The 15,535-nt window shown below is 38.7% G+C and overlaps 1 protein-coding gene across 1 annotated transcript; it reads right to left on the bottom strand.

Annotated features, from left to right (window-relative positions):
• Positions 1–12,685: 12,685 nt before the first annotated feature.
• On the bottom strand, positions 12,686–14,442 carry LOC131681570 (uncharacterized). The gene is made up of 3 exons (XM_058962411.1): positions 14,252–14,442; positions 13,735–13,932; positions 12,686–13,516 (listed from the first exon to the last, which is right to left on the bottom strand). Exons 1-3 carry the CDS (start codon positions 14,277–14,279, stop codon positions 12,750–12,752), a joined length of 993 nt encoding a protein of 330 aa, XP_058818394.1. The 5' UTR covers positions 14,280–14,442; the 3' UTR covers positions 12,686–12,749.
• Positions 14,443–15,535: the final 1,093 nt, after the last annotated feature.

The raw sequence follows: 15,535 nt of genomic DNA, 5'->3' as shown, positions 1-15,535 counted from the left end.
ACTCTGCTCCGCCCCAACACAGCGGTCGTAGACTTTAAATTCTGTTCAATACGATTGAGTTTTCGTGAAGTGGAATACCTGCTGAAGATGAAGATTCAGCTTAGACAAGGAGGTTATGTATCTTCAATATCATCATCTTCGCAATGTAGTACTCGTATCATTCAACACGTTATCCCAAGCTGATCGTTTCGTTTTGCAGAACAACTTGAAGCACGTGGCTGAAAGTGATAAAAGACTACATTAATGTAAAGCTACATGACCTATCACCACGTATCCCTCCTGATCTAATTGCAAAATACATGTCGCAATATGGAAAAGTAGAATCCATTACACGTGATACGTGGAGAAATTTATTCCCAGGTACACCCAACGGTGTTCTTGTGGATGCGGATCGAAAGACCTATCCCCTCCCACTTGACTATAAAACACAAAACCCATGAAGCTACTATTAACCAAACTACGTTATGCACCCATGAGGGGCAAACTCCTACATGCAAGTATTGTAATCAGACAGCGCACCACGGACAACCTTGCGCGGAAGCTACAGAGGAGAATGCATCTCTACCGATTGCCAACGCGTTCACGGCAAACCAACAAAAAAAAAGAGTTTTCAATATCAACACCTGAACCACAAACGGTTGCCAAATTTGTGGCAGCTGTTCAGTCCATATTGACAACAGCAAAAGGAGCATCCAGCACCCCAAAAAGCAACATTGGCGAAGAAGATAATAACATTAACAACGGATTTACACTGGTCACCCGTAAGGGTAATAAGCGGGAAAGAACATCTGATGACGAACACCAAGACACCTTTAACGATAGAAGAGAATTGAATGACCCCCATGACGCAGTAGGCGAGCCACGAAAGAAGGTCTCCGCTCGCAATAAAAAGTTGCGCGCACGAGATCCAACGGGTATTCAATATTTGTTTTTATTTTTAGTTTTACAAATTGTAAACATATGAAATATCCATGGCTCCGTTAAGCTACAGCTATGAGCCGTGTCAAATAAACGAAATAAAAAAACTACCTTTCGTATCATTCAGTGATTTGCTAATTAAATATCACTAGAAGATTTAAATACGTTTTGAACCTACCCAACAGTATGATGAAACATTTCTCATAACTCTTATAACTCTCTCTTCGGATATCATATCGATTGAAAACATTTAGAACTTAATGATTCGGGTTTTTTCGATAACCCTTACTACATGGGACAGTGAATAAGCTCACTCAGAGAAACAATTAATTCCACATTAAACAAAATAAGTGTGAGAAATCTCAATAGTCGAAACAAATCAATGGAATTATTAATAAAGCTTAGTAAATCAAATGTTCAAGTCAATACATTTTGTATGGCAAAACTGAATTTCGTTTAAGGGGCTAAAAACCGAAAAAAGTTCCATTTTTGAGGAACATGTCCAGCCCACAGCAACATGTATTAGAATTTTCATGGGGATCTGAAAGCTAAAACTGAAATTGCATTCAACCGATCGTTTTCAAATTTTTAGGGAATAAACACACATTTTTTTTCATTTTCGTTTAATTCAATTTAATAGCCATGCACGTACCATTCACTCAACACTGCCCATAAGATCTTGTACAACATTTGGGCCAACTTATTTCCGTGTTGAGATCTAGTTTTGACATTTATACTGTTCATTTCACTTCCATAGGATGCTTCCGGTTCCGACAGCATGAAGTAACAAGTTATTTTACGCTTGTCCGGACATGCCGTAGACTCAGGTGATTCGCATTTCTAATGCCAAAAGATCTTGACTCCTACGGTAGAAGACAAAAGTTAAGTCGCCGGTAAGCTCTAAGCTTGCATATATGATCCTTCCACGCTTTTCTAAACTTTCTCCCTTCAACTCCTTGCTCTCCCTTGAGTACTATGGCTCTTAATATTGAAAAATATACTTCACCTTCCAGTCCCTTGCTAATTAAATGCCGTAACAACTGTTGACAAATTGACTCAATAGGTCGTTAACAAAAAATTGTTAACAAAAATGGTAAAAATATTAAATTTCGAAGTAGGACCGAAATTTCATTTGCATAGACGATGCGCAAGTGATGTACGTGTAAGTAATGCATATTTATATAAATAACAGAAATACTGAATTGCTGAATTTAAAATTACAGCAATCGAATTACCAGCCTAAGTGTATTCTACTTCACTTCGGTTATGTCTCTGACATTACCTACCCATCTTTTTCATTTATAAAACAAAATCAGGAAAAAAGTTATTAACAATCAAAGGCGGAGGGACAAATCGGCCAACAAACCCCAGGGCTGGGGTAAGTTGGCCGAGTGTGGTAAAAAAAGTGCAACTCATCAAATTCATCAGTGGAAAACGTTTATTAGTGAGAAAATTTCATTTTGCAATAGGGAGGTACAAAAAAAACACTGTTTACTTTTTAGTTTTTTTTTTACTTTTTTAGGCTTAGTTTTGGCAGCTTTAGTGAAATGTTATACAGTTCCCGCCGCATACTTTTCTTCCGCCAACGTGCGCATATTTTTGCTTCCATTTTTTCCTCCAATTCTGTTTTTATTGGAAAATCGGTCAAAATATCGACGCTTCTTTGAATCTCTCAATCTGTGCACTCGCCCTGGGGAGAGGTCTTCAGGCAGGCTTACATCTGAACCGGATACTATGCTAATGGACGAGTTTTGTTCAGGATTGGGTTGATCTGTTACAAGTTCTGCCTGGAACTCCTCAGGAGAAAAACATTGCAGGATTGAAGGAGGCAATATTGGAATCATCTGCTTTTTATAAACAATTTCCATGATTTTTTTTTTTTTTTTTTATTTCAATTATAGAGGTTTTAACCTTAAGGTCATTCGCCTCTTCGGGTTAGAAAAATCTCTTAGGAAAAATTTCTAACCCTATGTGCGGGGTCGGGACCCGAACCCAGGTGCGCTGCGTACAAGGCAATCGATTTACCAATACGCTACGCCCACTCCCTTCCATGATTCTTATCTCTAGCTTCTTTTTGTCAACAATTTTATTTAATTTTTATTACTAATTCCTCATGTATATTTGTTCTTATAATCATCAAAGATAGCACAATGTCCAATTTCGCTCAGGAAAAGATTAGAATTTGACGAATATCAGAGTGCACATTACTCTATGCTAAATTTACAACTCGACCAACCAGCCCCGCACAAAATTTCTACCCCAATACATATTTTCGAGAACAGTCACGATTTACAGAAACAAAAGTATGGTTACACTGGAAACCGTTATACCATTTTGTTGGGTGTTGAATACCCTTCCCAGCGTTAGCACATTTTTGAAAATCGGATGTAAATTGATTCGCATTACACATATTATTTCACAAAAAATTTCTCACCAGCGCCGGAAAAAAACAAACGTTTCCCTGAACAAACGACAACACAAAAACACCTGAAATAGTGTCGGTACATGGGCGACCTAATATCCCACCAAAATCACTATAGATGTCGCTGCTGCGCTTAGTGTCCTTTTCATAAGAGACACTCGGTTAGGGTGACCATATGAGGCGAGTAAAAAACCAGGACAGTCGCAAGGGGACTCCCTCCTCCCGTTACCTATCAATCGACTGTGCCTTTTCCACAGGTTTTCGGCTGTTACAAAGATCTTGGGTCGGGCAGGCAGAGCTTCGGCAGTAAAAAAGTTCTGTGGGTCTGGGAGGAAGAGCTCTACCAGAAATTTTGTGTGGGAATTTGATCACCGTGCTTTTTAGGATTTACACACACACACGCGAAGTTCTTGCTACACCACCACCAGCGAAAGTTTCATGCTGTTGTTGGAGAAATCGGAAATCCTGAATTAAGCAAATGAGACGAATTATTATGAGATCGTCTGTGCAGGAACAGGCGAGAAGTTTTCAGCACTAAATACACGTCATTGAAGCAAAGCAGAAACATCAACGGTCCCAAGTAGCCATGTCCATGCGCGAAGCCATGTAAATCACTTAGTCCGCTTTCACTCGGTTTATCGTTTTCGTCCATGCTGTCCTCTTGATGTTGTATGGGTTTTCACGATTACCTGGTTTGAATCGTTTGTGGGACCAACGGGTCGCGATCGTTTATCCGTATTTTTGTCATTTACTTTATTGTCGGGGGTGCTGGCAGTTGATTGGTAAGAAGCATCACAATAATCGAACAGGCTGTGTGTAGATTCTGTTGTTCCAGCATTCGTTGGTGGCTAAGTTGCAACTCCGGTTGTTGGTGATTTAGTTAATGTTGTTGGGTTTGCTCTCAGTTGATGTTGTTTCATTAGAGGCTTTCGCACATGGCTTGGCACGTAGGGATCTGTCCTTCATATGTACACAGCGTGATTTGAAAATTGCTTGCACCTTCCATTTCGTATTGAACGTTCAGGTATGAAGAAATAGGTTACGTAACTCGCATTCTCACGATACGAACACCATTGGATATACCTGGAAAAAAGTTTCTCCAGGTTTCAAACTTTCACCGTTACGTACTTCGACATCAGTAGTTAATTTAGTGGTTTACGCGGAGATAGATCGTGCAGACGCACACCGGTCTTATCATCGTCAATCTAACGGGTATCTATTCTAACATTGTCATGTGCAACGACGTGTTGCATGTTGTTTCCCATAGCCAAAGTTTTCGCTATGGCCAAAGTTTTAAATGCTATCAGTGCCGCATTACGAGTATGCGCCTTTATAAATTGTTCCACTTCCGAACATAAGGGCGGATTGGACAAACGATCACTGTATTGTATCGAAGATTGTTCAAATTTTGGTGCTGAGATTCAATAATTTTTAAATAAGCTATCGATACCGCATCAATGAAAGTAACGCAGTGCCTTATTTTCCACACTGGCTTGGGACAACTGTTATTTTTCGATTGCTTTGCTGGCGCGGTACATATAGACATCAGACTGTATGTAGAAACGTTCGTTTGATTCACTGCACTGTTAACAAGCAGCGCGATTATAGCTTCCGATCCGATTGAGATGGAAATGTAGACTGATTAGGAACTGGTATTGATCCTAAAGGGGTTCCATAATTACCAGCTCGAGAGGGCGCTCAATAAGGTTATTCCACGACAGTTATTGTTGTTTTGCCATTTTCGAAAAACTGCCACTGGTAAGAGAACTCTAAAAGAAGCAGAATCGCCAAAACTTCGACGTGTCTTCTTAGAGGTAGGTACTAAAAGAAATTTTTAAGATGCCGGAATCATTGTTTCATTGATAGCGGCCACAATTTGGTCCACAACTGGAATCGGTTCGATGGCCAAATGGTACGTACATACGAACGCCTCTTTCCTTATTTCAATTTCCATGTAAAAAAAGTAAGTTGGAAAAAGAAATAACGAGGTACTATCGAGAGGTTTAAAAAGGCATCGGATGGTACAATTGAGAGATTCGAGTGTATTAAGTTTTGTTTGTCGTACTCTGGAGCAGAGTGGATAAAGCGAAAACTCAATAATTTGAAATATAACGGGTGTTCAATAAAAAATGAGAATGATTTCAATACCTTTCTGTAATTAAAGAAAAGAGCGTAAATACTTTTCTCTCCAAGAGAATTGCTCTCTGCACTCCCTATAAATGGGAGACATGTTTCTTTTCGCTCGGGTACTGTCAGTTCAATCGAAGATGGCGTCGAAACAGCAAGTACTCCGCGAGCGTGTTGTGCGGTTTTACGAAACACTTGGCCATCGTGGGAAAAAGTTTACGGACCACTTTCGAGACGAAAACGTGCCCGTGTGTACAGTTTACCAGATCCTGGCAGTGTCGAAAAAGCTGTTCGATAACAAGGAGTTTGCGTGATGCCGGCCTTGATTCACCCAGCTCTCGCCAAGAAGACGCTGAGCAGAAAAAGATACCTTACGTGCCGAAAGAAAGAAACCCGACTAACTTGCCCCAGTGCGGTGCCATTGGGGTTTTTTCGGTTCCTTCAGCGCTTTAGTGTATACAAATAATTGGCGAGTCAAGGATACGAAGCAGTTGACCACCAGGATCCGGAATTGTATCCGGAAGAAGGACGTCAGTGCCGTCCAGTGCTGTTGTGAGAGCATCGCGACTAAGTTGCGTCGTACGGCTGACCAGGGCTCCAATATTCATTCACGTTTTTTTTTGAAGAATAAACATTATGTTTTTAATAAAAAATCTGAATTCGTTGAAGATTTTTTTTTGTTTTTCAACTACATGACTGAAAAAACTCTCATTTTTATTGAACACTTGTTATTAGGCTTACAGGAAAAAAAACAGGACAAATCAAGCTTTCGCCTCGACTTCCCAGGACAGCAGGACAGTCAGTGAAAAACCAGGACATGTCCTGGGAAACCAGGACGTATGGTCACCCTACACTCGGTTAACCTGCCGCTTCGGCCAGCCAGCCCCGGTCTCTCCTACACCTGTCCATTAACCGTTCTAATTATCAGTGCTTCGCTTTCCTCACAAGCAAATTTCCTGCCAAATCGTGTATTTTTGGCAAACTTGGACATATTCTGCTTCTTTTTTTTATTTCGATTATAGAGGTTTAAACCTTAAGGTCATTCGCCTCGTCTGGTTAGAGAATCTTTTAAGAAAAATCTCTAACCCTATGTGCGGGGATGGGTATCGAACCCAGGTGAGCTGCAGACAAGACAACCTATTTACCAATTACGCTATGCCCATCGAAATTAGTGCACTGAAGAAAAGGATCCCGGGAAGTAGTCGGAAATCTGATATCACCTTCGACTCGTCCATGACGAGACAATGCAGATACTTGAACAGCTGAGTGTAAAGCATCCGCGCACGTGATTTCCCACTGTATTCTACCATTCTTCTTGATTCGACTTTGTACGTTTGTTGACTCGTACTGTCAACGCAGTATTACACAAAAGTTTTGATTAACTGCACTTTTTCGCCACATCTCTCACTGAAGTATCAGGGTTCCTCTGGAAACCTTGGACTATTCAGTTGTAATCTTTCACACTATAGGATTTTGGCCAGTTTTTTCCGCCCTATCGACGGTGAACGTTCGTATCATTACAAAACACCGTATATTGGATCATTCCCAGTGTCTTGCTGATGGCACAACGAGAGAGATCTGGATTTTTCTGGATCTAAATAGGGTAATGGACCTATTTTGGCACATTAGAGAAAGTGCCATACTGTTTTTTAAACCACTTTAAAATAAAACTGTATTATCTATAACCTTTCTCACTAAAGTTTTTTACACTTTTTTGCACGGATTGCTTTACACGGCTTTTTACAAGGTTTTATAAGTCCTTTTAAAGGAAACAAGATTTTCCAACAAGTTTTTGTTGTACGGATTTTGCAATTAAATTTAGGTAAAGGTATAAAATAATGATATCTTTACATCAAACTTATAGTATTTTGGTTGCACATTTTTCAGTGAAATAAACAAGCATAAGTTTATATAAATATATTGAAAATTGGCGGAGTTATGGATTTTTCCCCGAAACCATTTTTTTGAAGAGGTTTTTTTTGATCACAACTGAAGACCAATAGATCAACTAAAACCTTAAAACTCAAAAAAAAAATCCATTGATATATGGCTATTCCTCGTACCTTAACGATTAGTTGAATAAATAATATTTTTCCTGCATTCGGGAACGTTTTTCATAAAAAATCGCTGTTTTAAGCTCTAAAAATTGTATTAAAAAACTCTCACCTACAAAACAAAAATTTATGCATAAAAAAGGAATCGTTAAGGTACGAGAAAATTTAATTATGATCAATTGAAAAAATGAAGAAAATTGGTTGAGTGATTTTTCGGCAATCGTGATCTCGGAAAAACCATTTTTGGAGAAACGACATTTCGAGATAATCGAGTTTAAAATTTGAAGTTACCACTGCTCTTGGTAGACGAGGCGCGCTTGAAGCGCTGCAACTTTCGATGTATTTCTCGGATCTCTACAAAAATTTGGAGAAATATTCTCAAGGAGTTGTACTTTGAGATAAAGTAACAAAAAAAATCTATTTTTTGAAAGAAAAAAAAGGTATGTAACCCCTTAACACGGTTTTAGCAAAAATATTGAAGGCAAAATACTCAGACGATTTTCGAACAAGTTTCCTTTGTACGGATTTTGCAATGAACACAGCTTTTGCTTTTATTCCTTTTGAATGCAAAAACTTTTGGAAAAGTGGAAAAGGCGGATCTTGAAAATCCCTTTGGCCGGCACTGCCACAAAATGGTTTTTTTTCGGAACAGGATTAACGAGTAGACGTCATATGTATATATCTAACACTATTTTGAAAACCAAGTTGGTGACTTCCGGTTTCATGAAATTCTCTACAACCCAATCAATATCCGTATTTTTTACAGAAAATAGAAAAAACTTCCACATTTCCTAATTAACATTGTTTTTATTGTTAAAATATACGATTTTATTAGTAGTTCCATAACGCATGTTGTCTAGAAAAAAGATGGGTAAGTAATGTCAGAGACATAATCGAAGTGAAGTATAATACACTTTGGCTGTTAATTCGTTTGCTGTAATTTTTACTACCTTTGCATAGTTGCATTGCATTTAGCTATCAAGCATTTCTGTTATTTACATAAATATGCATTACTAACACGTACATCACTTGCGATGCGTGTATGCAAATGATACTTCGAAACTTGCACACGTCTGCCCGAACACATGTGTGGCAAAATTCAACTGCCAAGTTTCCAGTGGGTAATTATTTTTCAAATGGATAGTACTACCTTTACTATTCACATTATTGAATATGTCATTACACATATGTATAGTGAGATCAAAAGGCTTTCGTCTAGCTCAGTGAAGTCGTTGCTGGGGGTCCGCGAAGAAAAATATATTTTCGGAGTGGATATTGAAATTTCAAATCTTGTTCCCTAATAGACTGAAAATAATATTTTGATAGCATACAAAATCGATCACTGAGCCAAAAAATCATATCAATGTTAAGTGAAAAAGCACGTAAATATTAAAAATAACCAATCACATTAGATTCATGTGCAGCTATTAACATTCATATCTACTTTGATGAATAACAAATGCTATATCAATGACTTTCAAGTATACTATACATGCATTCTATGTGATTGTCACATACTTAAGTGTTACGTGTAAAGAACATGAATATTACGTGAAAATACAATGTGAAAAAAGTTGACAGTTTCAAAATGGTTTCACGCATAGTAACAGCACAAGACAAAGGAGTTACGATCGGAGATACTCGAACACTTTTCTGAAGGTATTTAAACGTAAATTCAATCGATTATGTACATAATAAGCAATAAAAATAAAATAAGCCTTAAAGGAACCAACGAAAATTGCGACGAAGTTTGCTGATTTCCTCAACACAAAAGATGCATGGTAAGAGAACCGGTTCTAGTTGTTATTAGTTATGCAAATGTTATTAATTATAAACAAAGCATATAAATATAAGATGCATTAGAATAAAATTCCATGCCTATTTATTTATTCACCGTCTTCCATTTTTTCACACATAAGAAAAGCATTTGAATGCTATTTTAAATGCAGTTATTAATCACATGAAAATCACATAAAAAATATATGGATTGCATCTTGAAAGTATGTGAAATTCTAATGGAAGAGAAATGAACCTCACTTAATATATACATGCAGTCGACACTGGTTTTAATTAGATTGACAACAAAGTTTTCTATGTGTAAAGCATGTAATATTTAGGTGAAGAGTGTTATGGAAAATATTTATATGTTTTTACATATGATTGGTAAGTGATCATTTTTTGAGTGATGTTTACCCGTGGGGGTCCGCATCAAGCTCGGGTGGTTTCTTAGGGGTCGGCGATTCGAAAAGGATGAGAACTGCTGGTCTAGCTGTTTTATTTTAGAAATAGGCCACTTTAAAGCACAAATGAAATGAATTAAAGGCCAACTCAGATAACAAATACTATTTGGACTCACTGGAAGTTAAACTCACTCCAGAGTTAAAAGCCAGTAGAAGGGCATTTGCGCGTGGAATGTCAACATTAGAGAGTTAAGGCGAATGTCCTATAAAAATAATATATTCAAACCTTAAACAACAAAGTTTCTTCGTAATAACCCTGCAATTGTCACGTTTGATAATAACCGACAACAAATCTCGACAAACATATGATTACGGCCTAAAAGCCAACTGTCAAAATCCACCTTGAATGGAAATTCCAGACAAACCGTTATTATTCGAACACAGTTCGCAACAGTTTATGAAAGAGAAAACTTTTCTCTTTCGTTTACTACCAACATCTGTGATTGGCGTGTAACGGTTTGTTCGGAATTTCCATTCAAAGTGGATTTTGACAGTTGGCTTTTAGGCCGTAATCATATGTTTGTCGAGAAATGTAGTACCAGGACATTACTTTTAACGGAGCATTTCACTTGTAGAGCAGTGAAATTCGTAAACAAAATAATAGCGTAGTTGGTAAATCGATTGCCTTGTACGCAGCTCACCTGGGTTTGATTCCCATTCCCGCACATAGAATTAGAGATTTTTCCAAGAGATTTCTCTAACCCGAAAAGAAGCGAATGGCCTTAAAGTTAAACCCTCTATAATAACAAAATAAGTAAAATGAAAATCCCGTTTCACGTTTCCCAGTTTGCCCCAGAATCAAACCATCAACAGAAAATTATATCAGTATTCAACAAACCAACATAATCTCCTTCAAATCGTCAATCGCAGCCACAATACAGTTTGCTAGAAGAAAACTAATAAAAGATCACACTCCTTCGCAGTGCACTCTGGAGCGCGCGACGTGGTGAATTTATTTGAGAACGCCAAACATAATTGAAAGAGCAAAAGAGCGGGGTCTTTCTCACCCAACTAACCCCACCGCCAGCGAACACTTGAAATTCGTTTATTTAGCTCCGAAAGAAAGAGCGTTCTGTTTTTTCTGTGGTCTGTGATCATCGTATGCATAAACAGGCGTGCCTGTACATCATTGAAATGATGCCTGGCGGCAATCATGGAATATATTGCTTCGAGCTGACGGAACGTAGCAACTATTACGAGGTCAGAAAGCACACTGACGATTTGTGCTGCTTTTATATGTGAGTCCCGGTTCATTGGATGGAAAGAGGCGGTCCCAGCAACGCTCGCTGCTTGGTTGAATTGTTCGAACCAATCAGCGCTGATAATTATCATTGTCACAAAAATATTTTTTGTTTTTTTTTGTTATTTATAGTAATAGTACATTTTACGGAATCAAATACAATATACGTGCACGTATTTCCGATCCGATAGTGCAAAAATATAGCGATTTCGATCAGTACAAGAGAAGTTATTCGCTTCTGAAAACTGGGAAAATATCTCCGCAGAAATTTTGAAACGGGACCCTTATTTGTTTGTTTGTTTATTTGTTGTACCGTCACCAACAGATCCTTTGGCCCCAATGATGGTTACTTAAACTAATTACATTTCAGAATGCGCATTATTTTAGTTTTTATCGAATTCCTTGTCAGGTTGAAGTCAAACGCCGTCGCCACACTGTTAAACACACGCTAGAGTCCGGTAACAGCGCTCTGGCGCCCATAGTTCTCCTGAACGGGACTCACAGAAGATATTTATTGCGCAGAACTCGAACGCGAGCTTGAAGATCGAGGCGCCCGAGGATTGTGGGGCAATCCACCCTGGCAGACAGTAAGTCTGAGACGAACAGGGCTCAAGAGCAGTCCCTCCGGATGCTTGGAGTATCGAGCTGTATTAACTGACAACGGTTTTCGTAGCTTGGCAGCTGAAATCTGTTTTGAAATGAATGATCGATATCGCACCGATTAAAAGTAACGGTGCATTATTGTGCACACTGACTTGGGACGAATTTTATTATTCGATTGCTTTGATTGTTTAAAATACTGACACGCTACATATAGGCAGCAGAATTGCAAGACGGATAGGTATTCTAGAGCGAATCAGTTATAAACTTAGAACGGACAACTAGGACTAGGCAGGCTCATATGGACATGAATGAAAGGAAATGTGAAGAATTGTTTGCCTTCTGCTAAGTAGGAGTTGTATCCAAGTCTACCGCATGGTCTATGGTAGAACATAACTCATCATCATGTTTTACCGTCGACGCCGGCGACTTGGGTATAACGCCCAACTCCTACTTAGCAGAAGGCAAAGAATTCTTCACATTTCCTTTCATTCATGTCCATATGAGCCTGCCTAGTCCTAGTTTTCCGTTCTAAGTTTTTGACTGATTCGCTCTAGAATACCGTCTTTCAATTTCATTGCTTTCATTTCTCTGTCTCAAATTTTCCGAAAATAGCCAACAAAATCGATACAGTAGAACCTTGCGGCAATTAAAACATAGTAACATGTATTAAGTTTTGTTTGTCGCATTCCGATGGAGGATGAGTATACCTAGCAGTTATGGTTGCGGTCGGTCCTAACTGCGATCTGGAGCATAGTGAAAAGCGAAGACTGAATAAATAGAAATATATTAGGTTTCCAGGAGAAATACCAGGACAAATCAAGCATTTTCCTCGACTTCCCAGGACACCAGGACAGTCAATGCAAAACCAGGACATGTCCTGGGAAACCAGAACGTATGGTCACCCTAAGAAAAGAGTTAATTGCAATTGTCGCATTGAGATATCTGACGTTTAAAATGCGAACACTGAGATCTCTCATCCCCCCCCCATTAAAAAAAACCAGGATATGTCCTAGGATGTCGCAATCTGACTTCAAAATATTTGAGAGCTGAAATGAATTAGCAGGCTGCACAGACAGCATAATTTGTAGTGAAAACTTATTTTATTTTTCGTCACTTTTTTATCGCATAATGTCGATAGACGTAACCTAAATAGATTTATCGGCGCGTCGTTTGTACCTGGATTCGTTGAAATTGGTGAGAGCTCGTTTGAATTCTTTTTCGACAAAGTCCCGGGTTACACTGGGGTACATTGCATGAGCGGAAGTAATTAGAAGTTCTATCAGGTTCATTTTGTATGCCGCATTTGAAGGCGGCCCATGAGGTGCACTATTTGGTGGTCGGCCCGTCCAGGTATATTTAGCTGTGTTTTCAAACAAGCAAGATACATTTTTACGCATATACTCGTACAGGCTTGTTCTCGGTGCCTCATGGTAGAGACTAACTAACTCATTCCGCGTACCTTCGTCAAACTGAACTAGCTCTTCAAGCCGCAATAGATAGGCATCGTCGGAGACCGGAAAGAAGACTATTCGCCTTTGGCTCCGCGGCACTATTGTCGATTTCACGTCAGCTGCAAAAGATTCCTCGGATGGTAGTTTGGGAATGTTCTGCACTGCTACTCTCAAATCTTTTACGTTACACTTCAATACACTGAGAGAAGATTCATGAGATGTCAGCATCGCAATCATACGATCCATTTTTTGCTCGATTCGATCCAATTGTCCCTTGGAAGAATCTGTCTGATCGAGTTCTGATGCTGATAGATCGGGCAAAGGAAGAACAAACTGTTCATCTTCCTCTTTTTCATAAACACCGTTTGAACTATCTTTCTCATTCGCCTGCGATGCTCTCAGGACTGTACTTACACCAGGTGGAGCAACTCTGGTCCATTCTGCCTTGGGTGAGTGAGAAACTGAAAATTAACAGTATATCGTGATTACAAGAATGTATAAACTACATAACTCAAACTTGAAGAGAAAAAAGACGCAATTTCAAGCTCAGTTGAAAAAATTACTTGCTATCGAAAGCGATAGCATGACAAATTTTCGGAACTGGCATTTACGCTCCATCAGTAACGGAACATTCTGTTTGCGAATTTGGACATCAGCAACAAATCATATTAAAACCTACCCGCCGGTTGCTCCCCTGTTGATTTCAAATGCTTCGGAACTACCATTTCGCCTGCTTGACGAACTATGGGAGCCTTTCTTTTTATACCTCCTGTATCATTACTGGGTGATTCGCTTGACTCGGGAACATCAATGTGTTGCGGTGCATTTTTCAGTGTTATTCCCTTCGGCAGTGTAATCATTACCTTGTGGACTTTGACTAGAATTTAAAGAAATTATAATTTACTAGCATACAATACCCTGTTGGCTACATTTGTATACCTAAGCTGACCAACTGTCGAAAAAATCCGTACACTATGCGAATCATCTACCTGAGTGTGGTGAATAATTACCCTTTTTTGCTGAAAGGTGTCCGGATTTTTTCGCCAGAGTTGGTCAGCTTGCGTATACCTTATGCCTGATCAGGGGAAAATAACAAGAGAAATCAGGAACATTAGAACAAATTGTAATTTATTTGTCGCACGGTACCTGTTAGCTAAGCTGTACATCGTGTCAAGGAATCTTATATTATTACTTACCTACAGTCGCCTTATTCCCTTCTTCCATGATATTTGATATTTTTGTATATCAACACAACGTTAAACTTATATGCGTTATTTTCCTTCGGTTTACTCCTGTATACTCCGCTTAATTTTGTTTCAATTTTACTCGCATCGCATCTTGACGTTCAACCAAGCAAAATTTAATGAGCCAATTTCTCGCTGTCGTCAAAATCAAATAGCTCATCGGCCAAAATCTCTTATGGCGATTTCGCTTGAACCTGAAACTGAGTCAGGTTCTAACCCCAACCGCTGTCAGTTCATATATTTTGACAGCAGTTGGGGTTAGGAACTGACTCAGTTTCGCCTCAAACAAAAACCACATTAGCAAAGAGAATAGTGAAAGAGACGAAGAGTGAAAATCAGTCAAAACGGCAACACTCCCTTTATGATGATTTCAACACTAGAATTTTGGCAACCGCTTCTACAGGCAGCACTTTAAATGACTCCTATTATATTTTGAAAACAAACCGTATGTCGATCGATGGATTTGTTTATCAAACGATGTGCATTTCGAAACAAAGAGATGAAATAATTCTAAAGCTTATTTTTACTCATACATATACTCTAGAATGCACCTTACAATCACGATTGAGCTAAATTCTGACGAAAATTCAAATTTCTTTTTTGATAGAAGTACAATACTTATCTCCTCCAACTCAGGCATGAGTAATGTTTATTTACATTGCACGATTGGTCTGCTCAATAAGGTATTTTTGGCTTCACACTATTCGTCTCTTTCCCTATTCTCTTTGACACAAAGGTGGGAATAGACAAAAAGAATAGTGAAAGAGACGCAGAGTGAAAATCAGTCAAAACGGCAACACTCCCTTTACGATGATTTCAACACTAGAATTTGGCAACCGTTTCCAAAGGCAGCACTTTAAATGACTCCTATTATATTTTGAAAACAAACCTTTTGTCGATCGTTGAATTTGTATATCAAACGATGTGCATTTCGAAACAAAGAGATGAAATCTCGACAAACATATGATTACGGCCTAAAAGCCAACTGTCAAAATCCACTTTCAATGGAAATTCCGGACAAACCGTTACTAATCGAACACAGTTCACAACAGTTTATGAAAGAGAAAACTTTTCTCTTTCGTTTACTACTAACATCTGTGATTGGCGCGTAACGGTTTGTCCGGAATTTCCATTCAAAATGAATTTTGACAGTTGGCTTTTAGGCCGTAATCATATGTTTGTCGAGAAATAATTCTAAAACTTGTTTTTACTCATACATATACTCTATAATGCACC

Source organism: Topomyia yanbarensis, chromosome 2, assembly GCF_030247195.1.
Source record: "Topomyia yanbarensis strain Yona2022 chromosome 2, ASM3024719v1, whole genome shotgun sequence".
NCBI classification, from domain to species: domain Eukaryota; kingdom Metazoa; phylum Arthropoda; class Insecta; order Diptera; family Culicidae; genus Topomyia; species Topomyia yanbarensis.
The sequence above is the reverse complement of the archived record's forward strand: the minus strand, read 5'-3'. Positions and strand labels throughout refer to the sequence as shown.

Excerpts from the sequence above, each read along its gene's own strand:
- LOC131681570 (XM_058962411.1), bottom strand. The coding sequence starts at position 14,279 with ATGGAAGAAGGGAATAAGGCGACTGTAG. Across the intron at positions 13,933-14,251 it reads AGGGAATAAGGCGACTGTAG|TCAAAGTCCACAAGGTAATG; the intron begins GTAAGTAATAAT and ends TTTAAATTCTAG. Across the intron at positions 13,517-13,734 it reads AACAGGGGAGCAACCGGCGG|TTTCTCACTCACCCAAGGCA; the intron begins GTAGGTTTTAAT and ends GTTAATTTTCAG.